At 41.6% G+C, this 26,072-nt stretch overlaps 2 protein-coding genes across 2 annotated transcripts in view; both read left to right on the top strand.

The window, feature by feature from the left end:
* The window catches only part of SLC6A16 (solute carrier family 6 member 16), a 59,181-nt gene extending 39,784 nt beyond the window's left edge, over positions 1-19,397 (top strand). The window contains exons 12-13 of the mRNA XM_060398156.1: positions 125-287; positions 19,069-19,397. Of these exons, the coding sequence (XP_060254139.1) occupies positions 125-287; positions 19,069-19,128 (223 nt within the window). The 3' untranslated portion in view covers positions 19,129-19,397. The remainder of the gene's footprint in view (positions 1-124; positions 288-19,068) is intronic.
* LOC121816547 (orphan sodium- and chloride-dependent neurotransmitter transporter NTT5-like) lies at positions 19,391-25,627 on the top strand. Its single transcript, XM_060398157.1, has 8 exons — positions 19,391-20,345; positions 20,520-20,695; positions 21,176-21,417; positions 22,771-22,957; positions 23,347-23,548; positions 23,666-23,825; positions 24,908-25,070; positions 25,307-25,627. The coding sequence occupies exons 1-8, from the start codon at positions 20,258-20,260 to the stop codon at positions 25,586-25,588; spliced, it is 1,500 nt and encodes a 499-aa protein (XP_060254140.1). The 5' UTR covers positions 19,391-20,257; the 3' UTR covers positions 25,589-25,627.
* The last annotated feature ends 445 nt before the right edge of the window (positions 25,628-26,072 follow it).

Here is a 26,072-nt window from a genome sequence, read left to right as displayed (position 1 = left end):
ACTGAGAAGAAGATAGAGGATGAGGCTTGAGCTGAGGCAGGGGCTAAGGTCTGGCTGATCTTGTCCTCCAAGACTGGGTAAGGCCCAACTGGGCCTTCTACAGTCTTGTGGCCCTTCCTCCCAGTTTCTTTGCAGACACGGCTAACCTGTGGGGCCATCCTATGTACTCCATCATTTGTTGGCTGTGGTCCTGTCTAATTCCAGTTGTGCTGCTAACCCTGTCTGCGACCACTGTATTTCAACTATCTCTGAAGAATGTCACGTACCTGGCCTGGGACTCAAGCACTGTAAGTCGCCCTCCTCAGACCCCTGACCTTCATAGGGAGTGGGGGGCTAGATTTTTCAATCCACTCTTGGTCTAAAGACTATCATCTCATTCTCCGATTCCCTGAAAACTCTTAGTCCTCTGTCCTGGTTCTCCTCTGACCCTCCCCTTCCCCAGTCCTTCCTCTTCTGGGAACTTCTACGTTCTGAACCCCTTTCCCATCTCTCCACAGTCAAAAGAAATGGTTCGACAATACCCATCATGGGGGCTGTTCATATTGTTCAGCTTTTTACTCATTGTCATCCTTCCCATCCCTATATACTTTGTATATTGCTTCACTCATGGGATTCCCTTCAACTCCACCAGCTGGGACAAGCCTATGATATCCTCCAAGTCCTTACCCCTAAGTTTCCAACTGACACCCATTAAAGAGGTTGAAAACGAAGAAATCCTCCAAGGTGATAGTGAAATTGCTGATCAGTCTGTGGTGTGACTTCCTAACTATTTATTTGGCCTTACATCATATATCCCTCAAAACAGCTTTTAATAGGCAAGTCAATATCAAATTGCAACTGTTGATGTCTCTAGACCCAGAGCTGCTTTTATTCCCAAGGATAGGGACATTTTTGGGTGGGGTGGGGGAGCTCATGGAGCCTGGCTTTGCAGTTCGTCTCCTAGACCACATCTTCCCTGGTTACTACTTTCACTGTGTTTTCCCCATCCCTTCCTCAGTATATACACTTACCATTTTATATGCCATTGGTGATGCCTACAGAACCTGCTTCTCAACGGGTCTACCCAGTTTCTGGAATGAATCTGGAGGAATAATGCTGTTGGTCAATAAATTAGTCCACTGGGATTCTAAGCACTGGGTGTGAGCAGATTTTTTTTTCTTCTATAAATATCTCAGATGTTCAGTCTTCCTCTCATGAGGCTTCCATTCTTTTGAGAGCCAAATGTCCAGCCCTGAGTTCCTGCCTTTTCTTGCCATGGTAAATTAAATGCTAGATTACTCGACTTGCTTTATCCAAGGACTGACCTTGAGCCAGAAGAAACCCAGGAAATGGTGACTTCAATAAAGATGTAAAGGGTATTAATACACTTGCTGATGGGAAGTGATAACCCTATCATTCATCTAAAAATTAATCTTCGATAGATTCCAGGACTGTTGCAGACTCTGTATCTGTGAATTGACACACAACCAGCTTGGGGAACTACCAAATTGTATTGCTGAGCCCATCAAGGTCCCATATCTGCTTGGTAAGAGAAACATGGCAGGTTTTACCACAGAGATAAGTCAAATGAATTTGCCTAGTGGATGATAGGGCTTCCGTGGTGGCTCAGACGGTAAAGAATCTGACTGCAATGCAGAAGACTCGGTTTCGATTCCTAGGTCAGGAAGATCCCCTGGAGGAGGAAATGGCAACCCACTGCAGTATTCTTGCTTAGAGAATTCCATGGACAGAGTAGCCTGGACGGCTACAGTCATGGGGTCGCAAGAGAGCGGGACACTGTTGAATGACTAACACACTTGGCTCCTCTGTCCATGGGATTCTCCAGGCAAGAATACTGGAGCAGGTTGCCATTTCCTTCTCCAGCGTATCTTCCCGACCCTGGGATTGAACCCGTGTCTCCTGCATTGTAAACGGATTCTTTACAGCTGAGCCGCTGGGGAACCCCCACGGTGGATGATAGCTGAGTATTTCAAAACTTGTGTGTGTGTGTGTGTGTGGGGGGGGGGGTGACTCCATAACAGCTGAAGCACTTCTCAAGAGGAGGTGGGGTCAGTCCCTTAGGAACTGGGGATTGGAGGCTGTGGGTGGAGGTTTTGGAGACTTCCGAAGATCCAGGGAATGGGTTTCTCTTAAACGCTCAAGAGATCCCAGGACTTCAGATTGCTTAGGACTCACAGGGAGGTTGTCCCCTGTTTAAGTTTCTGTGACAAAAGAAGAAAGAGCGGACATCCTCAACCACTGGAGCGTGGGACCCCTAGGTGAGTCTGGTGAATGGGAAGAGCAGAGATCCCAGATATCTCTGGACCTCGGACGTTTGGAGCTCAAGCTTGAGGACTGCAGGGCTGGAAGGGATGTGAACCTCCAGGTCATCACCCATTGGCTCCGGTACCTTGGTAGCCCCACCCTCCCAAGCTCCTTCCTTCCTGCCGCGCCTCCCCACTCCCCACCCCAATCCAAACGATCCTTCAGCTTCAAGTCCCGTTCTATTGAGTCGGGTAAGGTGGGAATCAGAGAGAGGAGGCAGTCACCGTCTCATGATCAAATAGTCTTTGAGTTTTCAGCCTCCTCCTATCTGGGAAACCGGGAGCTCATCCTCCTTTGTGCTTACACCCCGCTGCTCCAGTTCCAGTTTTGGGAATAGAACCTGTCGGTGCAGGAAGGATTGAAAAGTAGGGTTTTACAGGATAAACCAAAGGGAGAGGAATGAAGATCTTGGTGTTTTTCTGCCTCCCACTCTAAATCTTTCCTCACACCGCTTGTTGAATGTCCGTTGACACCTAACGTCAAGGATATTTAAATTGAGACTATCTCACATTGCTGTAAAGGAAAGTGATTAGAGTTAGGCAGACTGATTTCTACAGTGTTTCTCTTCTCTGGTTCATATGGTCTGAAATTGGGTTTCGTACACAGTATATGTGATGAGCGGATTTTCTTTTGGGTTGTTATTGGGAGTCTCTGTCTGTGTTAGACAAAATGGAGCCCTGTTACTTGGGGAGGGAACCTTACACGTCTTCACTTTTATTCCTCACAAGAGTGGTGTGAGATAAAGGTATTGTCATTTTCAAGTTTAATCCGGAACCCTGCAGTAAGAGGTTCACACAGGGAGTCAGGGGTAAAACCTGAGAAAGATTCTTGACTTGTGGCCTCTGGCCATTTTATTTTGGAAATTTTCAAACACATATGAAAAAATAATGTAGTGAATTGCTTTGCACTTATCACGCATCTTCAATAATGACCAACTTGCGACAAATATGATTTTCTCTCTCTCCTTCCCCACTACATGCCTCTCCATTATTTTGAAGCAAATCCCAAATTTATCATTTCACCTGTAGATGTCAGTATATTCTCTAAAAAATAACACTTTTAAAAAACCTGGCAAAACTATTATCACACCAAAAACAAATAACAGTAATCCTTTAATATCATTAAATATCCATTCAATATTTAAAAATTTCTGATTGTTTCATAATTTTTTTCTGGTAGCTTTATATTTTTTAACAGATTTATTGAGATATATCAGTAATTCTTACACCATACAATCCACTCATTTAAAATGTACAATTCAATGGCTTTTAATATATTCAGAGTTGTGCATCTATCATTACAGCTTTTGTACATTTTCATTACCCCAAAAATAAACCCCACACTCCTTAGCCAGCACTGTAACTGTCCCAGCTGGCAACCTCAGCCTTAGATGAACACTAATCTTTTTGTCCTGTAGATTTACCTATTCTGCACATATCATGTACATGGAATCATGCGATATATGTGATTCTTTGTGACTGGCTTCTTTCACATAGCATGTTATCAAATTGACCCATGTGTAGCATGTATCGTTATACATTTCTTTTTATTGATGAATAACAGCCCATTGTATGGATAGAACACATTTTATTTATCCAATTATCAGTTGATGGGCATTTGGCTTGTTCCCACTTTGGGGCTATTATAATAATAATGCTATTATGAGCATTTATGTAAAAGTGGGGTGTTTTTGGCTGGATATATGTTCTTATTTCTCTTGACGTATATTTAGGAGTGAAATTTCTGGATTATATGCTAACTCTATGTGTAACTATTTGAGAGACTGTCTCATAACTTTTTAAAAAGTTGGTTTGAATCATTATCCAAATAAAATTTATATGTAGCAATCCATTGCTATACCCTTTAAGCATCTTTTAATGTGTAGGTCTCCCTCCCTCTCTTTTCCCCCCTTGAAATGTATTTATTGGTGAAACTGGGTTATTTGTCCTGTACAATTTCTGGCCATCTGGAATTTGCTGATTACCTCTTGTGATGTTATTTAACATATTCTTTTGTTTCCTGTGTTTCGAGTAAATTGGTAATTAGGTGAAGAAGTTTATTACTTCTAGGTTCAATATTCTGGCAAGAATACTTCATGATTGGTTTTATATATTTCAGTTAGGAGGACAAAAAAAAACCCTCAAATGCCCAGATGGCTCTCCTTTTGTGGTGTTAGCAGCCATTGATGATCATTGTCTAGATTCGCCTTTCAACGAGCGATAATATGTGGTATTCTAAGTTTATTATTCCTTCTTTTTTTCTTAGTTGGAATAATCCTAGGAAGAGAACTTCGTGTCAAACATTCATTACCCTGGCATACACTTTGTACAGGAAAAGCAAAATTAATTTTTATTCTTTCCCTTTATTTACCAGCTTAAAAAATGAGTTTATTGCCTAATATCCTCTGAATGTGATCACTGAGATATTTTATTTTAGTATCTCTCTGAACTCATTGATTTAAACTTATTTGATGTATTTCAGTCCATTGCAGTCATTCTTATTGATGCTCAAATCATCTCATCTTGGACCCATGGGAGTATCTTCAAGTTGACTCCTGAGTCCTTTTGACAAGACCCAAGTATATATAAAAATTTCCTTGCTTTCTGGTATTAACTGAATGGTCAATGAAATTAACCTTGAGATTATTGTACATTTCATGGCCCAAATCTGAAATCAGTTATTTTTCCAAGAATACCTAATTTATTTTAATGGAAAATGCTATTTCAGCTCAGTTCAGTTTAGTTCAGTCACTCAGTCATGTCCAACTCTTTGCGACCCCATGAACCACAGCATGCCAGGCCTCCCTGTCCATCACCAACTCCTGGAGTCCACCCAAACCCGTGTCCATTGAGTCGGTGATGCCATCCAACCATCTCATCCTCTGTCGTCCCCTTCTCCTCCTGCCCTCAGTCTTTCTCAGGGTCTTTTCAAATGAGTCAGCTCTTCCCATCAGGTGGCCAAAGTATTGGAGTTTTAGCTTCAACATCAGTCCCTCCAATGAACACTCAGGACTGATCTCCTTTAGGATGGACTGGTTGGATCTCCTTGCAGTCCAAGGGACTCTCAAGAGTCTTCTCCAACACCACAGTTCAAAAGCATCAATTCTTTGGTGCTCAGCTTTCTTTATAGTCCAACTCACATCCATACATGACTACTGGAAAAACTATAGCCTTGACTGCTGCTGCTGCTGCTGCTGCTAAGTCGCTTCAGTCGTGTCCGACTCTGTGCAACCCCATAGACGGCAGCCCACCAGGCTCCCCCATCCCTGGGATTCTCCAGGCAAGGATACTGGAGTGGGTTGCCATTTCCTTCTCCAATGCATGAAAGTGAAAAGTGAAAGGGAAGTTGCTCAGTCGTGTTCGACTCTTTGCGACCCCGTGGACTGCAGTCCACCAGGCACCTCCGTCCATGGGATTTTCCAGGCAAGAGTACTGGAGTGGGTTGCCACTGCCTTCTCCGAATATGCTGTCTAGGTTGGTCATAACTTTCCTTCCAAGGAGCAAGTGTCTTTTAACTTCATTGCTGCACTCACCATCCGCAGTGATTTGGAGCCCAGAAAAATAAAGTCTGACACTGTTTCCACTGTTTCTCCATCTATTTACCATGAAGTGATGGGACCGGATGCCATGATCTTAGTTTTCTGACTGTTGAGCTTTAAGCCAACTTTTTCACTTCCTCTTTCACTTTCATCAAGAGGCTCTTTAGTTCTTCTTCACTTTCTGCCATAAGGGTGGTGTCATCTGCATATCTGAGGTTATTGATATTTCTCTCGGCAATCTTGATTCTAGCTTGTGCTTCCTCTAGCCCAGCATTTCTCATAATGTACTCTGCTTATAAGTTAAATGAGCAGGGTGAAAATAACAGCCTTGACGTACTCCTTTTTCTATTTAGAGATTACAGTTTTGTGCTTGCAGTGTTTGTTGTATTGCATTGATCGTTGTAAGCCTAGATACAGGTAAGAAATCCTTTTTCCCCTAAAAATATATAATAAATGCTTACTTATGTTTTTCAATTCAAATTTAAGACATAGAGTTTTACTTAGCCTCTTGGATCTTACTTTATATATTTTTTTCTCTATGTGGTTTTAGATTCTCTCTCTTTTTAAAAAAATCTCTTTATTTGGCTGCACCAGGTCTCATTTGCAGCATGTGGGATCTTTAGTTGCAGAATCTTTGGTTGAGGCATGTGAACACCTAGTTGCAACATGTGAGATCTAGTTCCCCAATCAGGGACTGAATCCGGGCCCCCCATGCCACATTGGGAGCTCAGAGTCTTAGCCACTGGACCACCAGGGAAATCACCAGTTGAGGCTCTTGATGTTTGTTTCTCAGTTAGAAGTTGGCGCCCACATGCCCTCACCCTCATCATCTCCCCAAATTGTCTCTTATCGTTGTCTCTTATCAATCTCCCCATTCCCAGACCTACATGTGTGTTTCCATCTAGGGAGCTAGATCTGGTGGGCCTAGAGTCTAGGTAGGAAATTGAGCCAAACGTGCTTTAAGACTCTTTGTGGTAGGGTTTGTACACATCTGAAATGGAAATGTTCACGTGTTCTCTCACTGTGTTAGAGGTCCATGGGCAGCAAGACTAATCCCAGAGGTACTCACTGATGGTTCTGTTGTTCCACTCCCTGTCTTGAGAGGCTTCTGGGCCTGGTGGGAAGAACATAGCATTTGGAGATAAACGAACCTGTGTTTATATGTTACACCATATCCTTAGGTCATTTTCTTGAGTCTCTCAGCAAGCTGCTTTTTCTTCTTTTTCTTAGCTTTCTTATGTGTCAAATGGAGATGGTGAAACAATCCCACAGATTTGTTGGGTAAATTTAATGTTTAAGCATAAGGGAATTATCACAAAATTAAAGAGCTAACAGAGATGATAGTATGCTAAGATTATGTAATTTTCTCTAAATCTGTACATTTTTTTTTCAGGTTTTATACACAGATAACTTTAAGTTACTAGAATGTAAGCTCAAGGAAGGTGGGACTTTTGTTTGTTTACTGCTCTGTCTATAAGGCTTGAAACAGTGTCAGACATATATTTTCAAGGACAAACAGGCAGTCAAATATTTGTTCAGTGAACAGATTAATCCCAGAAGTTGATATTTAAGTAGGTAAAAGCAGCTGCCAGTCTAAAAGTCAGAATTTTCCACTTCAAATTTTATTTCTCTCTTAATTAAAAAAAAGAAACCTCTTTAACAGTCTGAAGTGGTAAACTACAAATATGAAAAGATTTGTTTTCCCCCAAGTATTATATTCACCTTTATGTTGACTTTCTCTTCCTATGTCCCAGATCCCTTAATTTTTCATTTTCGTTCATTAAAAATCTGTTCTAAGGTCCATTTTTAAACTGCAATCTTATCTAATTCTAAGCTGGCTATACTCTTTTTTTATTGTGGAAAAATACACATAATATACAATTTACCATCTCAACCGTTTTTAAGTGTCCAGTTCAGTGGTTAAATACATTCATAATATTGTATAACCATCACCATCATCCATCTCCATAATTTATTTCATGTTGTGAAACTGAAACCCTGCCCATGAAGCAGTATATTCCTTATTCCTCCCTCCCTCTAACCCTAACAATTACTATTCTACAGCCGTCTGTCTCTATGATTTTGACTATTCTAAGCGTCTCACACAAGTGAAACATACAGCCTTTGTCTTTTTGTAGCTGGCTTAGCAATGAACATAATGTCCTCAATGCTCATCCATGCTGTAGTATATGTCACAATTTCCTTTCTTTTTTGAGGCTGAATAATATCCCATTACATGGATATACCGCATTTTGTTTACCAATTTATCTGTCAGTGAACGTTTGGATTTCTTCCATGTTCTAGCTAATAAGAATGATACTGTTATAAATATGAATGTACAAAATTCTCAAGACCCTATTTTCAATTACTTTAGGTATATAGCCAGAAGTGGGGGAAAAAAAAAAAAAGAAGTGGAATTGTTGGATCATGTGGCAATTTTACTTTTAATTTTTTGCAGAACCTTCATAATATTTTCCAGACAATGAAGTGAAGTGAAGAAGTGAAGTCGCTCAGTCGTGTCTGACTCTTTGCGACCCCATGGACTGTAGGCTACCAGGTTCCTCTGTCCATGGGATTTTCCAGGCAATAGTACTGGAGTGGATTGCCATTTCCTTCTCCAGGGGATCTTCCCAACCCAGGGATTGAACCCAGGTCTCCCGCACTGTAGACAGATGCTTTACCATCTGAGCCACCACTCTACATTCCCACCAACAGTGCACAAGGACTCCAGTCATTCCACATCTTTGCCAGCACTTGTTATTTTCCTTTTTTTTTTAAGTAGCCATTCTCATGGATGTGATATAGTATCTTATTGTAGTTTTGATTTGTATTTCCCTCATAGCTCAGTTGGTAAAGAATCCACCTCCTGTGCAGGAGTCCACCTGCAGTGCAGGAGACCCGGGTTTGATCCGTAGATTGGGAAGATCCCCTGGAGAAGGAAATGGCAACCCACTTCAGTATTCTTGCCTAGGAAATCCCACGGCCTGGCGGGCTACAGTCCATGGGGTGGCAAGAGTCGCACACGACTTAACGACGAAACCACCAACATTAGCGATGTTGAGCATCTTTCCATGTACTTCTTGATCATTTACTTATATATCTTCTTTGGCAGAATATTTATTCAAATCCTTTCACTGTTTTTGAGTGAATCTGTGGTGTTCTCTAGGTGGCTCTAGTGGTAAAAAACCTGCCTGCCAAAGCAGGAGACATGGGTTCAATCCCTGGTTGAGAAGATCCCCTGGAGGAGGGCATGACAACCCACTCCAGTATTCTTGCCTGAAGAACCCCATGGACACAGGAGTCTGGCAGGCTACCTCCATTGGGTTGCCCAGAATCAGACACAACTGAAGTGACTTAGCATACACGCTGTATATTCTGGATATTGATCCCTTGTCAGACATTGGTTTTGAAAATATTTTTCTCCTATTATGTGGGTTACCTTTTTACTTTGTTGGTATTATTTTTTATACACAAATCAAAAATTGTTTTATGGAGTCCAGTTTATCTACATATAGTTTTATTGCCTGTGCCTTTGGTATCATATCCAAGAAATGAAATCCGGTGTCATGTAAGTTTTGCATAGGTGTTTTTTCCTAGTGGTTTTATAATTTCAGGTTTTATATTTAGGTCTTTGATCCATTTTGAGTTAGTTTTTGTATAGGGTGTTAGGTAAAGGTCCAACTTCATTGTTTTGCATGTGGATATCCAGTTTTTCCAGCACAAATTATTGAAAATACTATTCTTTCCCCACTGAATGATCTTAGCACCCTTGTCAAAAATCAATTTACTGTATATGTAAGGGTTTTATTTCTGGGTTCTCCATTCTAATCCACTGGTCTATATGTCTATCTTTCTGTCAGTATCAAACTGTTTTGATCATTGCAGCTTTGTAGTAAGTTTTGAAATCAGGAAGTATGAGTCCTGCAGCTTTATTCTTCTTTGCCAAGATTATTTTGGCTATTTGGGATCCCTTGAGAATCCATATGAATTTCAGGATGAATTTTTCTATTTTTATAAAAAAAATTCCTCAAAAATTTAAAGTAGAACTACCATATAATTAAGTGTACAATAGCATTGTGTCTGAAAGTTGTACATAATTTTAAAATATTTTATTGCTAAAGAATGTTAGCCATCATCTTACAGTGTGGGGTTGCCACAAACCTCAGTTTGTAGGAAAAATGCAATAAAAAAAAAGAGGTGAGATATCTATACACTGAAATCTATAAAACACTGATGAAAGAAATTGAATAAGATGCAAATAAATGGAAATGTGTCCTGTGTTCATGTATTGAAAGAATTAATATTGTCAAAATGTCCATACTACCCAAAGCAATTTACAGATTCAATGCAATCCCCATCAAAATTCCAATGATGGTTTTTCATAGAAATAGGAAAAACAATCTTAAACTTTGTACAGAATTGTAAAGGATCTCAAATAGCTACAGCAATCTTGAGCAAGAAGAACAATGCTGGGGGCATCACATTTCCTAATGTCAAATTATATTGCAAAGCTATTGTAAATCAAAACAATATTGTACTGGCATAAAGATGGACACCTAGGCCAGTGGAACAGAATAGAGAACCTGGATATAAGGCCACACATATTCAGTCAACTAATCTTAAACAAGTGAAGCGAAAGTCGTTCAGTCATGTCCGACTCTTTGCAACCCCATAGACTATACAGTCCATGGAATTCTCCAGGCCAAAATACTGGAGTGGGTAGCTGTTCCCTTCTCCAGGGGATCTTCCCAACCCAGGAATCGAAGCCAGGTATACCAGATTGCAGGCGGATTCTTTACCAGCTGAACCACCAGGGAAGCCCAAGAATACTGGATTGGGTAGCCTATCCATTCTCCAAGGGATCTTCCCAACTCAGGAATTGAACCGGGGTCTCCCTTATTGCAGGCGGATCCTTTACCAGCTGAGCTACCAGAGAATCCCCAATCTTAAACAAAGGATCCCAGAATACACAGTGGGAAAAGGATATTCTGTTCAATAAATGGTTCTGGAAAAGCTGGATTTTCACATGCAAAAGAAATAGGACCCTTATCTAACCCCACACAAAACAATTCTATGTTGTTTGAAGACCAGAGGCCATAAAACTCCTAGAACTAATGATTTGGAGGGAGGGGGTTATGATACCAAAAACACAGGACAAAAGCAAGAACAACTGCATTAAATTTTAAAGTTTCTCCTCAGCAAAGGAAACAATAAAAAAAATACAAAGGCATCCTATGAAATGGGAGAAAATATTTGCAAACCATGTATCCGTAAGGTAGTAACATTCAAAATATATTAAGGAACTCATACAACTCTGGCAAAAAAAAAAAAAAATCCAACTTCAAAAATAGACATTTTTTCCAAGAAGACATAGAAATGGCTGCCTATAGTTATATGAAAAGATGCTCAAAATCACTAATCAGGGAAATGTGAGTCAAAAGTACAATGAGATCTCACCTTACATCTGCTAATATGGCTATTATCAAAAAGTTGCAAGATAACAAGTGTTGGCAGATGTGGAGAAAAAGGAACCCTATACCCTGTTGGTAGAAATGTAACTTGGAACAGACACTATGGAAAACAGGATGACAGTTCCTCAAAAAATTAAAAATAGAGCTACCATATGATCCAGCGATCCCAATTCTGGGTATATATTGAAAGGAAATGAAATCAGAATCTTGAAGAGATATCGGCATTCTTACATTCATTGCAGCATTAACCTCAACAGCCAGGAAATGGAAACAACTAAGTGTCCATCAGTGGTTTAGTGGGCTAAAGAAAATGTATTAATAGCACACACATGTACACACACACGTGTGCACCCTGGAATATTATTGACCTTAAGGAAACTACCATTTGTGACAACGTGAATCTCATGGACATTGTGCTGTGCGCTGTGCTCAATCATATCTGACTCTTTTGCAACCTTACGGTACTATAGCCTACCAAGCTCCTCTGTCCATGGATTTTCCAGGCAAGAATACTGGAGTGGGTTTGCCATTTCCTTCTGCAGGGGATCTCCTCAACCCAGGGATCGCACCTGCATCTCCTGAGTCTTCTGTATTGGCAGGCAGATTCTTTACTGCTGACCCATGGGGGAAGCCCTTGTGAACAGTAACCAAGAGAAATAAGCCAGGCACAGAAAGATAAATACTGCATGATCTCACTTATATGTGGAATCTAAAAAAGTCTAACTCACACAAAGAGAAGAAGAGTGATTACAGGGTCAGAGGGAAGGAGGAAAAGAAGTTGTTGGTCAAAGAGAACAAACTTTCAATTATAAGATGAGTAAGTTCTCGATGTACAGCATGATGACTTTACAGTTAATGATGTATTGTAAATCTGAAATTTACTAAGAAAGTAGGTCTTAAGTATTCTTACCACACTCACAAAATTAATGGTAAGTGTGAGGTGAGAGATGTTAATTAACTTCATTGTAGTAATCATTTCACAGTGTACACATATATCAAAACATCACATGTATACCATAAATATAATTTTAAAATATATATATATTTACATATGTATATATTTATTTGGCTACACTGGGTCTTAGCTGCAGCACAGGGGATCTTTAGTTGTGGCATGTGGGTTCTAGTTCCCTGACCAAAGATTGAACTTGGGCCCACTGCATTGGGAGCATGAAGTTTAGCCATTGGACCACCAGAGAAGTCCCTACAATTTTTACTTGTCAATCATACCTCACTGAAGCTGGAAAAATAATAAAAAAATTTAAAATAAGTCTGTGTAATAATTCCATCATCTGGGTCACCTCAGGGTTGATATCTATTATCTTTTTCCCTTGGGAAATGGTCAGCTTTGTGTGTATGTGTGTGTAAGTGGTGAGTTATGTTGGATTATATCCAACATAAAATTTGAATATTATATCTTGAGATTCAAGATCCTGTTAATATCCTCTGGAGAATGTTGAATTTGTTTGCTTATTTTATTTTAACAGACCATCAACCTGGTTAAGTTGAGATGGCAAATTTTGTCATATCTTCTATGGGGGTGGTTACAGTGTTAGTTCAATTTTCACAGCCTTTGTGATGCTATTCGGGTTAGCATGTGCCACCCCAGGGTTAGTCTGTGGCTTGGGCAGTTGTTTCTACACTGTTCAGTTTTCAAAGCCTTGCTGTGTTTCTTTGCATTCATTCCATACTTGTGTAGTTCAGAGGTGAGCCTCCAGGTTGTGAAGGGGAAATTGGTATTTCCTCCATCCTATTTGGGGGGAGGAGTAGGCATAGGAACTCCTTTTCCTGGTCCTTGAGAAATAGGGGATTTCTCCTGGAGTTTTTTCATTTAGTGCTTGTTGTATAGTTCTGATTTGGCTTATTCTTGGATCAGAGACAAAGGAGGGGAAAAATACGTGAAATTCATTCTCTGCATTATAGATCATTATTCAAGTTAACTTAAATGCCCATTCTGACTGCTGCTATTTACTTTTCAAAGTCCTCAGGTAGTTGCTTTTTGTATTCTATCCAGAGATTTTAACTGTAATTAGTGAGGATTGGTTATATGTCGTTAGCTTACTCCACCTTTGTTCTTAGTGATGCTTTCTAAGGCCCACTTGACTTCACATTCCAAGATGTCTGGTTCTAGATGAGTGATTACACCATCGTGATTATCCGGGTCGTGAAGATCCTTTTTATACAGTTCTTCTGTGTATTCTTGCCATCTCTTCTTAATATCTTCTGCTTCTGTTAGGTCCATATATCATTTCTGTCCTTTATCGAGCCCATCTTTGCATGAAATGTTCCCTTGATATCTCTAATTTTCTTTAAGAAATCTCTAGTCTTTCCCGTTCTGTTGTTTTCCTCTATTTCTTTGCATTGATCGCTGAGGAAGGCTTTCTTATCTTTTCTTGCTATTCTTTGGAACTCTGCATTCAGATGCTTATATCTTTCCTTTTCTCCTTGGCTTTTCGCTTCTCTTCTTTTCACAGCTATTTGTAAGGCTTCCCCAGACAGCCATTTTGCTTTTTTGCATTTCTTTTCTATGGGGATGGTCTTGATCCCTGTCTCCTGTACAATGTCACGAACCTCATTCCATAGTTCTTCAGGCACTCTATCTATCAGATCTAGGCCCTTAAATCTATTTCTCACTTCCACTGTATAATCATAAGGGATTTGATTTAGGTCATACCTGAATGGTCTAGCGGTTTTCCCTGCTTTCTACAATTTAAGTCTGATTTTGGTAATAAGGAGTTCATGATCTGAGCTACAGTCAGCTCCTGGTCTTATTTTTGTTGACTGTATAGAGCTTCTCCATGTTTTGCTGCAGAGAATATAATCAATCTGATTTTAGTGTTGACCATCTGGTGATGTCCATGTGTAGAGTCTTCTCTTGTGTTGTTGGAAGAGGGTGTTTGCTATGACCAGTGCATTATCTTGGCAAAACTCTATTAGTCTTTGCCCTGCTTCATTCTGTATTCCAAGGCCAAATTTGCCTGTTACTCCAGGTGTTTCTTGACTTCCTACTTTTGCATTCCAGTCCCCTATAATGAAAAGGACATCTTTTTTAGGTGTTAGTTCTAAAAGGTCTTGTAGGTCTTCATAGAACCGTTCAACTTCAGCTTCTTCAGTGTTACTGGTTGGGGCATAGACTTGGATTACCGTGATATTGAATGGTTTACCTTGAAAACGAACAGATCATTCTGTCATTTTTGAGATTGCATCCAAGTACTGCATTTCAGACTCTTCTGTTGACCATGATGGCTACTCCATTTCTTCTGAGGGATTCCTGCCTGCAGTAGTAGATATAATGGTCATCTGAGTTAAATTCACCCATTCCAGTCCATTTTAGTTTGCTGATTCCTAGAATGTCGACATTCACTCTTGCCATCTCCTGTTTGACCACTTCCAATTTGCCTTGATTCATAGACCTGACATTCCAGGTTGGCCACAGGACTGGAAAAGGTCAGTTTTCATTCCAATCCCAAAGAAAGGCAATGCCAAAGAATGCTCAAACTACCGCACAATTGCACTCATCTCACATGCTAGTAAAGTAATGCTCAAAATTCTCCAAGCTAGGCTTCAGCAATACGTGAACCGTGAACTTCCTGATGTTCAAGCTGGTTTTAGAAAAGGCAGAGGAACCAGAGATCAAATTGCCAACATCTGCTGGATCATGGAAAAAGCAAGAGAGTTCCAGAAAAACATCTATTTCTGCTTTATTGACTATGCCAAAGCCTTTGACTGTGTGGATCACAATAAACTGTGGAAAATTCTGAAAGAGGTGGGAATACCAGACCACCTGACCTGCCTCTTGAGAAATCTGTATGCAGGTCAGGAAGCAACAGTTAGAACTGGGCATGGAACAACAGAGTGGTTCCAAATAGGAAAAGGAGTACGTCAAGGCTGTATATTGTCACCCTGTTTATTTAACTTCTATGCAGAGTACATCATGAGAAACACTGGACTGGAAGAAACACAAGCTGGACTCAAGATTACCAGGAGAAATATCAATAACCTCAGATATGCAGATGACACCACCCTTATGGCAGAAAGTGAAGAGGAACTAAAAAGCCTCTTGATGAAAGTGACAGAGGAGAGTGAAAAAGTTGGCTTAAAGTTCAACATTCAGAAAACTAAGATCATGGCATCCTATCCCATCACTCCATGGGAAATAGATGGAGAAACAGTGGAAACAGTGTCAGACTTTATTTTTGGGGGCTCCAAAATCACTGCAGATGGTGATTGCAGCCATGAAATTAAAAGACGTTTACTCCTTGAAAGGAAAGTTATGACCAACCTAGATAGTATATTCAAAAGCAGAGACATTACTTTGCCAACTAAGGTCTGTCTAGTCAAGGCTATGGTTTTCCAGTGGTCATGTATGGATGTGAGAGTTGGAGTGTGAAGAAGGCTGAGCGCCAAAGAATTGATGCTTTTGAACTGTGGTGTTGGAGAAGACTCTTGAGAGTCCCTTGGACTGCAAGAGATCCAAGCAGTCCATTCTGAAGGAGATCAACCCTGGGATTTCTTTGGAAGGAATGATGCTAAAGCTGAAACTCCAGTATTTTGGCCACCTCATGAGAAGAGTTGACTCATTGGAAAAGACTTTGATGCTGGGAGGGATTGGGGGCAGGAGAAGGGGACAACCAAGGATGAGATGGCTGGATGGCATCACTGACTCAATGGACGCGAGTCTGAGTGAACTCCGGGAGTTGGTGATGGACAGGGAGGCCTGGTGTGCTGCGATTCATGGGGTCTCAAAGAGTCGGACACGACTGAGCGACTGAACTGAACTGAACTGAACTACTCCAACTTGGCCAGTAACAGAAGGTGTCTCTTCATTATTTTTGATACTTTATTCTTCTATATAAATTGTAGAGACTTCCCTGGTGGGCTAGTGGTTAAGACTGCGCTTCCAGTGCAGGGGGTGTGAGTTTGATCCCTGGTCAGGGAACTAAGATCCCACATGCTGCCTGGCACAGCCAAATAAATATAGAGTAAAATCTTGCTAGCTTTCATGAAAAAAAAAATGTTGAGGTTTTGATTGGAATTGGGGGAGAAATTCCATCTTTATAGAATATTGTGGTGTCCTCCCAAATATTTTATTGTGAAAAAATTCTTAAGCATACAGAAATGTTCAAAGATTTATACAGTGACCATCCATAAACCCATCAACTTAGATTCTACAGTTAACATATTGCCATACTTGATTTATCACATATACACCCATCTGTTCTCATTTGTGGTTTTAAATTACATTTTCTTATTGATGAATGAAGTTGAGCATTGAGTATCTTTTCTTCTTTCTTGGCCATTTGTATATATTCTTTGATAATATGCCTGTTTGAGCTTTGTGTTCCCTTCCCTCCACTTTTTCCCTTCCTGCCTTTTGTTATTTATTTGTGGATGTTTATATATTTATTTATATTTTTTTCTTAAATTTAAATTTATTTATTTTAATTGGAGGCTAATTACTTTACAATATTGTATTGGTTTTGCCATACATCAACATGAATCTGCTACGGGTGTTTCCCATCCTGAACCCCCTCCTCCCACCTCCCTCCCCATACCATCCCTCTGGGTCATCCCAGTGCACCAGCCCCAAGCATCCTGTATCCTGCATTGAACCTGGACTGGCAATTCGTTTCTTATATGATATTATACATGTTTCAATGCCATTCTCCCAAATCATCCTACCCTCTCCCTCTCCCACAGAGTCCAAAAGACTGTTCTATACATCTGTGTCTCTTTTGCTGTCTCGCATACAGGGTTATCGTTACCATCTTTCTAAATTTCATATATATGCATTACTACACTGTATTGGTGTTTTTCTTTCTGGCTTGCTTCACTCTGTATAATAGGCTCCAGTTTCATCCACCTCATTAGATCTGATTCAAATGTATTCTTTTTAATGGCTGAGTAATACTCCATTGTGTATATGTACCACAGCTTTCTTATCCATTAATCTGCTGATGGACATCTAGGTTGCTTCCATGTCCTGGCTGTGGGTGTTTTTTAAAAAATAAATTTTAGAGGAAAAACATGCCCCTTTTGATTATGTATTTTGTTAGTTTCCTACTGTTGCTGTAACAATAACTACAAACTTAGTGGCTTAACACAACATGAATGTATTATCTTACAGTTATGCAGGTCAGAAATCTGAAATCAGTTTCACTGAACTAAAAGCAAGTTGTCAGCAGGCCTATGTTCTTTACATAGGACCTAAGCTTTGCCATTTCCTAGCGTTTTCCACATACTAGAATTCATCTACATTCCTTGAATCATGGCTCCTTTCTACATATTCAAAAGATATCACTCTGATTTCTGCTTCTGCTATCCTATTTCCTCTTGTGATTTGGAACCTGCTGTCTCCTTCTTTCCCTTACAAGGACCCAGCAATTACATTGTGTCCAACATAGATAATCCCAAATAGTCTCCCCATTTCAAGATCCATAATGTAATCACATAGAAATGTGAGGTAAGATATTGGCAGGTTCCAGGAATTAGGATGTGGATATGCTGATAGAGGGCATGATTCTGTTCACCATGTATGCTGCAGATATCTCCTGTGACTTGTCTGTGTTTACTCAATTAATGGTAACTTTTGATTGAAAAACACTTCCATTTTTAATTTCATCCAATATGTCAAACTTTTCCTTTATGCCTAGTGCTTTTTGTGTATGGTCTAAGACATCTGTGCCTACCCTCAAGTCACACAGATATTCCCCTGGGGTTTTCATCTTAGATCTTATTGTTTTACCTTTTGTATAACTACAGTCTGCTCTGAATATATTTTTATTTAATGTGTGAAGTTGAGGAGGCCGAGGTTCATTTATTTCTATATAGATATCCAATTGCGCAAGCAACTAGCCATTTACTGAAAGCAGTGTCCTTTCTCTACAGCTTTGCAGTGCCATCTTTGTTGTAAATCCGGTGTCTGTATATGTGTGAGTGTGTTTCTGAGCTCTCCAACTGGTATCCAAAGAATTTTCTGTGATAATGGAAATTTCTATATCTGTCCTTCTAATATGGTATCCTTGTGTCTACTGAGCATTTGATATGTGGCAGTATGACTGAGGAGCTAAATTGTTAATGTTAATTAACAATTGTAATTGTTATTGTTAATTGTAATTGTTAATTAACTTAGTTTTAATTTAGATAGCCCCTGGCTAGTAATTATCATATTGGACAGTGTAGTATATTACTCCATTGATTTATTTGTGCCATAGATCCTTCTATCAATACCATACTCTTTTAATGACTATATCTTTATAATTAGCCTTTACATTTTTTCTTCTCCATCAAGATTGTGTTAACCAGTTTAGGCCTTTTGCTTTTCATGTACACTTTAGAATTCGCTTGTTAATTTTCTCAAAGACCCTGCTATGATTTTAATAAGAATTATATTGAATCTATAGACCAAATTGGGCAACGTGGATGTTGTTAGACTTCTGAGACTTCCAATTCATGAACATGTTAGGGCTTCTTTATTCTCTCAGCAACATTTTATAGTTTGTGTGTGTGTGTAAAGGTCTTGCTTATTTTTCGTTATAAAGTTATTCCTCATAAAAATTATTTTGAGTCTTTTGGTATTGTAGATGGTATTGTTTTAAGTTATTATTTCCTAGAGATCTTTTCTAGAGTGGAGACTCCATATTCTTACCACATAAGGATAAGAAGGTTGGGGCGGCCTCAGGGATTTTTTGCCGGATTAATCTCATTTTCCCTTAGCTCATAAACCTAAAGTCTGCAGTTCTTAATGTCCTTAAGGTCAGCGAGGAAGAAGGACCCATCCCTGCAGAAGCAAGAATTAGAGTTCACCCAGGATGACAACTGTTAATGAAGACATGGAGGCTCAGGAAGAGAAATCTCAGCTGTCTGTACCTTCAACTTCCATATCCCTGACTGCTACTACCTCAGCTTACCAGTTAATGTCCGAGATACCTACTGAGGACAGCCAGAAGTTTGACCTTCTGTCAGCACACGTTTGGTCTGAGGAAGATAATGAAGACATACTGGAGACCCCAAACAAAGATGAGCCAAAGGATGAAGCCCCTCATCAACGACCAATCTGGGCCAATAAAATTGAGTATCTCCTGGCCCAGGTGGGCTTCTCTGTGGGGCTGAGCACCATCTGGCGCTTTCCTTATCTGTGTTTTCACAATGGAGGTGGTAAGCCTGGGGACCAGAAATCATGGACCCACAAGGGGGTGAGGAGCCAGAGACCTGTTCTGGCTACTCTGGGGTCTCTGAGATATGTAGGGGCTGAGGATTTGGGAAACTGGCCTAGGCAGGGGCCAGGTACCAAAACCCTAGAACCTTGGGAGGATGGGAGCAGGATGTCTGAATACTTAGTTTCACAAGAATGGTGAAGCTAGAGGCCTGGGTCAAGGCAAGAGAGACTAAATATCTTGGTCTTCCAGGAATTGGGGGCTAGACACCTGGGACTGCGAGGGATATGGAAGCAGTTGACCCTTGATGCCTGTGGCCCTGAGGGAGGTCACTAGTGGGGAACATGTCTTCCTGGACCTATGAAGAAGTCCAGGCCAGACGGTTGGTTCTAAGAGCTCCTCCTTGAATCCCCTGCACAGGCAGTTTTATCATCATCTATATCCTGATGATGTTTTTGGTTGGGATTCCTCTCCTCTTCCTGGAGATGGCAGCTGGTCAGAGGATGCGTCAGGGCAGCATTGGTGTGTGGAAGGTCATCAGCCCCTGGATTGGTGGTGTAGGGTATACAAGCTTCATGGTGAGGAGCCCTAGGCTGCCCAGGCCTACCCTTTACACCCCATCCCCATCCTAACCCTCATCCTGGAATGGGTCCCATGACTTCGCTTCCAAGGGTGAAGTCTGTCCAGTTCCCCAGCTCTCCCTCCGGCGAGCCTACCTTTTTCCCATTTCCAGAACTCTTCATGGTCCCTAGGTGTGCGTCATCGTGGGCTTGTACTACAGTGTGCTCATGGCATGGAATCTCTTCTATTTGGTTCAGTCTTTCCAGTCTCCACTACCTTGGTTATTGTGCCCCGTATCAAAGAATTCCAGTATTGGTGAGAAGTGAGGGAAGAAAAGGGCAACTGGGAGGGCTGAGAGGACAGAGGAATGACGTAGGAAAAGGATCCTTGGGAGAACACGATGAAATGGGACTGGAAGGAGTGGGTGGATGTGAAGAAGGGGGAGGCACACCTGGTCTTGCAGTTTCCTCCATGGCCAGTTCACCACAGATTCTGAATGTGCACGGACCAGCCCCACCACATACTTCTGGTACCGGAAGGTACTGAAGGCCGCAGATGAAATTGAGACAGATGGGAAACCAGTCATGCATTTGACTGCCTCTGTCCTTGCGATCTGGCTAATCATCTGCATCTCCATGATCAAAGGGCCAAAGTCCACTGGGAAGGTGAGCTACCCTCTGACTCACTGATGCAGTGGATTTCCTTCTATCTGAGATCCCCTGATATTCTCCTAACTTGATGCCTATACGTCTCCAACTTCTCATTCCCTCTAATCTAACCTCCCTCTGATTCCCAATAGCCTTTGATCTTAGTCTACAGGCTTCTGCCTCTGCTGAACTTTTCTTTGTGAATCATACTTCCTACTCAGATGCTGTATATCTCAGTACTCCTTCCCTACATCATCCTTTTCTCTCTTCTTATCCGGAGTCTCACGATGAAAGGCGCATACTTTGGCCTCAAGAATTTGTTGGCTACCAAGGTAAGGCATCGCCCACCCTTCAAGTCTCTTATCCAAATAGTAGGGTTAATAGTCTGATAGAGACCCTCCTAGCTCCCTCTTTCACTCCCTTCTCATCTTCTGTCTCCATCATGGCTTGTCTCTCCCCTCTTTGTATCCCCATTTACATGGTACTTTTCCTTCTCAGGTTCCAGCCCTGTATTCTGCGGAAGTGTGGCGCCGAACAGGAAACCAGCTCTTTTTGTCCTTGGGCCCCGGCTTTGGCAGCTTCACAGCAATCAGCTCGTATATCCCTCGGTCCAATAACTGTGTCATCGATGCCTATGCTGTGGCTTTTCTCAACTTGCTTGCCTCACTGACTACCACAGTGTTTGTATTTGCTGTAATGGGCCACTTGGCCACAAAAAACAACGAGAAATGTTACTTGATGTGAGCCCAATCTTTCATATGGAGATCGTCACAAAAACCCAAGTCTTAGAAATAGCCCACACAACTCCAGTCTAGGCTCCCATCATTCAAGGAAGTTGGCTGTCAATATGGGGTCCTCAGATTGGATCATCCTAAACCTTAGAAACACCTGAATCCTACCACCTCTGTCTCTTTCAGAGATGCTTTTCTAAACTAGGAAATTCCCAAAATTGGAAGTTTTCAAAAGTGTGTTCACCCCATCCTTAACTGGAGGCTGCCATGGACAAATTAGAGGATACTTTCAGCTGAACCATTAGACAAAAAAGGGCCTGCTGCTCCAGGGTCCCCATAACGTGTTCCCCATTTTCTTCTCCTATAACGTTCATTCCAAAAATGCTCGTCAGACGTTTATAAAAACATCTCCTATCTACCAGCCCCTGTGTTGAGCTCTGGCAGCACAGCCAATGGTAAACTAGACTACCATCCCTGACCTCAAGAAAATGAGGAAGCAAATAGTAAACAGATAATCACAAACTAGATGAGGACTAGTAGTAGGGATGATGAGTGGAAACAGAGGAGGAGCTACTAACTGGGAGCAGTCAGAGAAGTTTTCCTGGTAGAGGCAATCCTGAGCTGAGTTTGTTTCCTAATAAGTAATCACTAGGAGTGTTCTTTCAAGTGTTTCCAATTTAGGACCCATATATAAAAACATGCCATTAAAAAAAAATGGCCTATACCATACTACTTTTCTGCAGTTTGTTGATTTGCCCTCATAAGAGACCATGAATCGATTTCCATGGCAGTAAATAGTGCAGTGAGCTGAGTAAGGATTTGTAGGAATTTGCCAAGTGGAGAATGTTTAGGGGGTAGAACTGGGGTAGACTAAGTGCGGATAGATAGAGTAGGATAGTTCTAAGCAGAGAGAACATCAGGGACCAAAGATACTAAGACAATCGAGAGAGCACGGCAAGTTGAAAAAGGCTTAATAATTGAGGACAGCTGAAGTATAGAAGGTTGAGAGAGTTGTGAGTAAAGAAGTTGAAGAGGCCAGCAGGTCAAGAAAGCTGAGAAGCCATAACATTATCCTGAGATTGTCTAGTAGGAGGTAAAAATCTGAAAACCCTCAATGGTACTGTAGGAAAGACCCCTCCAGGAGTCTGCCTCAGTCAGAAATTCTCTGGCCTCACACAAACATTTCTGTGATTATGAAAATAGGTGTCATGCAGGATCCTGGATACCTAGGATTCAGTTCAGGCCCTGCTTTAATCAAATCAAAAACTTTAGGCTAGTAATTTCCCTTTTCATCTAGAGGCTGGGGGAGGAGGTTATTATCAAAGGCCAAATGGTTCTATATAATTCTATTCTTGTCCCCAGGAATGCTAAAAGAGTGATGGATCTGGTCATTGCCCGGGTCCTGACGCCTGAGGCCCACCCTCCAGACAGTCTGAACCATGATCCGAGCTCCATCTACCCCAAGTGGCTCAACAACCTTCCTGAACACATCAAAAGCAAAATCCTATCCAATCTGACCGATTGCGACTTATCTAAGGAATTGAATAAGGTAGGTAGGGGGTTGAGGATAGGGCTGTAGAGTTCCCCTCAAAGCCCCCAGAGCACCAGAAACTTCCACATTGCTTAGGGGTCTGTAGAATTCAGAAAGACAATTCTCAGAAGCATCTTGGACAACCAAGACCAAGATTCATAGTATCCTTTTGTGATAAGGTAGTTGTAGCCTTTGTACCACAAAGCACTAGAATTCATATAAGCTTCTTTACCCCAACCCCAGAGAGTTGCTAGACCAGGAGGAAATCTTCATGCCTCAAGGCCAGATGAATATAATAATATCCATGATCAGGGCTACAGATAGTTTTCTAGAGGAGAGGATGGAAACAGAGTTAGGGCTCCCCCGACCGAGCTCAGAGCCCTCACTGTTCTCTCCTTCATTCACAGGTTATGATCGGTCCAGGTGTGGTCATTGTGACCTTTAGTGACATTGTCTCTTTGTTTTCTGGACCCACCTTCTGGTCCATCATTACCTTCCTGTTGCTGGTGAACCTGGGGCTGAGCACTGCGATAGGAATCATACAAGGCATCATCACCCCTCTCCAGGATACTTTCTCTTCCCTCAGGGAGCATTCAAAGTTGCTCACAGGTACTCTGACCTATGACTCTACTCCCACCTATGGCCATCATTTAGTTTAACCCCAATGGGACTTATACAGCACAGGTTCGATACTGACCTTGATTTATATCTGATGTTTCTCTACAGTGGGTGTCTGTGTGCCTATGTTCCTGGGCAGCCTCCTTTTTGTGAGGCCCTCAGGCAGCTACTATGTGAACCTACTGGATGACTACTGGGTGTCTCTGCCCCTTTTCTTCATAGTCATCTTGGAGACCATTGCCATGGCCTGGATCTATGGGGCCAGAAGGTAATGTCCCAATCCAGGAATTTCCTGCCACACAGCTAAGAGTCCCTTTTGCTCTCACTGCCAGGCTCTTATCCCAGGGCATATGGAGAGATCCAAGGAGGGTGGGAAAAAAGAAGAGCATGCTGGTTCCAGGGGAATATCAATATAAAGTGGGAAAGTGGCGAGCAGTCTATATCAGTCCTAGGGGCTCCTGAGCTCTTCTTTCAACCAGGGTAGTGTGGACATCTGAAATGTGTAATCCCTCACTTCTGAAAGCTTGTTCTGTGGACCGGTGGCGTTGGCACCACCTGGAAGCTTATCAGAAATGCAGACCCTCAGGCTCCACCCCAGACCTTTGGATCTGTATCTGTATTTTAACAGGACCCCCAAGTGATTCATACGCACACTACCATTTGAGAAGCCCCGTGTAACCCAAGGGTGGCAGTGTTTATAGGTGATAGTGACTCTTGGCATCAGTTTGTTCATTCATGCAACCAGTCACTCTCAAATATTTCTTAGAGCCTCCTATGTGCCAGGCAGGCCTTGTGGTGAGTACTGGGGGATACTGAGATAAATTAAGTTTAGTTTTGGCTCTCAGAGTCCAAGGAGAAAGACATATCCTTGAGCAGGATGGAGGCAACTGAGGGCACTCTAGAAACACAGATTTTTATCTAAAGAAGATCGAAGAGTCAGTCAAGGAGAGGATGCATGAATAGAATATAGAAAGATGAAGGAGAAGTTTGTCAAGGGAGAGAAAGAGAGAAGGGTGTTCTAAGCAGAAAGAACTTGAATTGTACGTATTGGGATTAAGAAGGTGCACCAAAGAAAGCTGGATATGTGGGCTTAAAGAATCTACTTTCAGGAAGTTGGGCTTTTATCCTGAAGGGTGATGGAGGAGAGAGATTTAACAGAAAAACCCTGGGGCTGGGACAGAAACCAGACTGAAATGAATTAGCGGCAAGAAGACTGGTTGTGGAGGTGTGAATAGAAAGGTTTAAGAAATGTTAAGGGTTTTCTCCCAGGTTAGGTTTGGACTGACCCCCACACCAAGGCTGGGTAAGGCTTGAATGGGCCTCCCAAAGTCTTGTGGCCCTTCCTCCCAGGTTCCTTACAGACCTGAGTATCATGATGGGCCGCCCCATCTCCCCCATCTATCGTTGGCTGTGGTGTTTTGTGTCTCCATTTGTGCTGCTAGTCCTGTTTTTAAGCACCCTGATTCACCTGTCTGTGAAGGAGATCACCTACTTGGCCTGGGACTCAAGAACTGTGAGCCTCCCCCGCCCAGACCCCCCTAAGGTGTGGACATGAGACTTTTCAGTCCACTTTTTCCCTCCCCACTCCCACTCCTAAATCCACTCTTACAACTAGGACACACTTATCTGATTCCCTGGGGATTCCGCTATTTAGTCTGGTGCCTTGGTTTGGCTCCTATCCCTACCCTCTTCAGCCTTCCACTTTAGAGAACCTGGGGCGTTCTAAACCTTCTTCCCTTTTCTCCATAGTCACATGAGGTGACCCGAATTTATCCATCATGGGCTAAAGCCTTGCTTATATTCTTCGTCATCATCACCGTCCTGCCTGTCCCTGTCTACTTCTTTTACACCGTCATCATTCGGGTGGCTTCTCCTGTCTCCATGAGCCACAGTACGGCCATAATAACCTTCCAACCTGAAGCTAAGGGGAAGTCACCGACGGTTGGTCCACGGCTTCAGTTGAGGCAAAAAAGACAAAAGATTATTAAAATGGATAAACCAAAAACAGAGGGAAAACTTTCTGTCCTGTGAATAAATTCAACTGGAAATAAAGACTTGGTTCATTTGGCACAACATCACTCCTTTATCAAGGTGGAACTGTCTGGTTGGCAACTTTTATTAGAAGAGGCAAATGCAGAAACTGCTAATGTAACTGGACCCAAATACCAGTTTTCCTGGACTGGCAAAGTTTTTCTGGCCTGTTAGGGATTAACATAGCAGTCATTCCCTGTATTTCCCACACTTTCCCTCACCAGACCTATAATAATGGTGTTCTTGACTTCTGGTATTTGGTTAGTGGTAAATGCTGATATTACTTCTCCTAGGCTACTTTCCTCTTGGAATTGGTCTGTATAAGGTCTGGTCCCTATGAAATCAGAGGAAAAATAATCCTGGTAAATTAATCAGTTCAGTGAAACTTTACTTTTATCATAAAGAATATCCCAGTTTCCAGTATTGCCTCCCATTGACTGTTAAATTCAAATGCCAGAACCCCAGGTCCTCTCTTCCTGGTTCT

The sequence above is a fragment of the Ovis aries genome, chromosome 14 (assembly GCF_016772045.2).
Source record: "Ovis aries strain OAR_USU_Benz2616 breed Rambouillet chromosome 14, ARS-UI_Ramb_v3.0, whole genome shotgun sequence".
In the NCBI taxonomy this organism is placed as follows: domain Eukaryota; kingdom Metazoa; phylum Chordata; class Mammalia; order Artiodactyla; family Bovidae; genus Ovis; species Ovis aries.
This window is presented reverse-complemented; position numbering and strand designations above follow the sequence as displayed.

Excerpts from the sequence above, each read along its gene's own strand:
- LOC121816547 (XM_060398157.1), top strand. The coding sequence starts at position 20,258 with ATGGCATGGAATCTCTTCTATTTGGTTCAGTCTTTCCAGTCTCCACTA. Across the intron at positions 20,346-20,519 it reads ATCAAAGAATTCCAGTATTG|ATTCTGAATGTGCACGGACC; the intron begins GTGAGAAGTGAG and ends AGTTCACCACAG. Across the intron at positions 23,826-24,907 it reads TGGATCTATGGGGCCAGAAG|GTTCCTTACAGACCTGAGTA; the intron begins GTAATGTCCCAA and ends CCTTCCTCCCAG.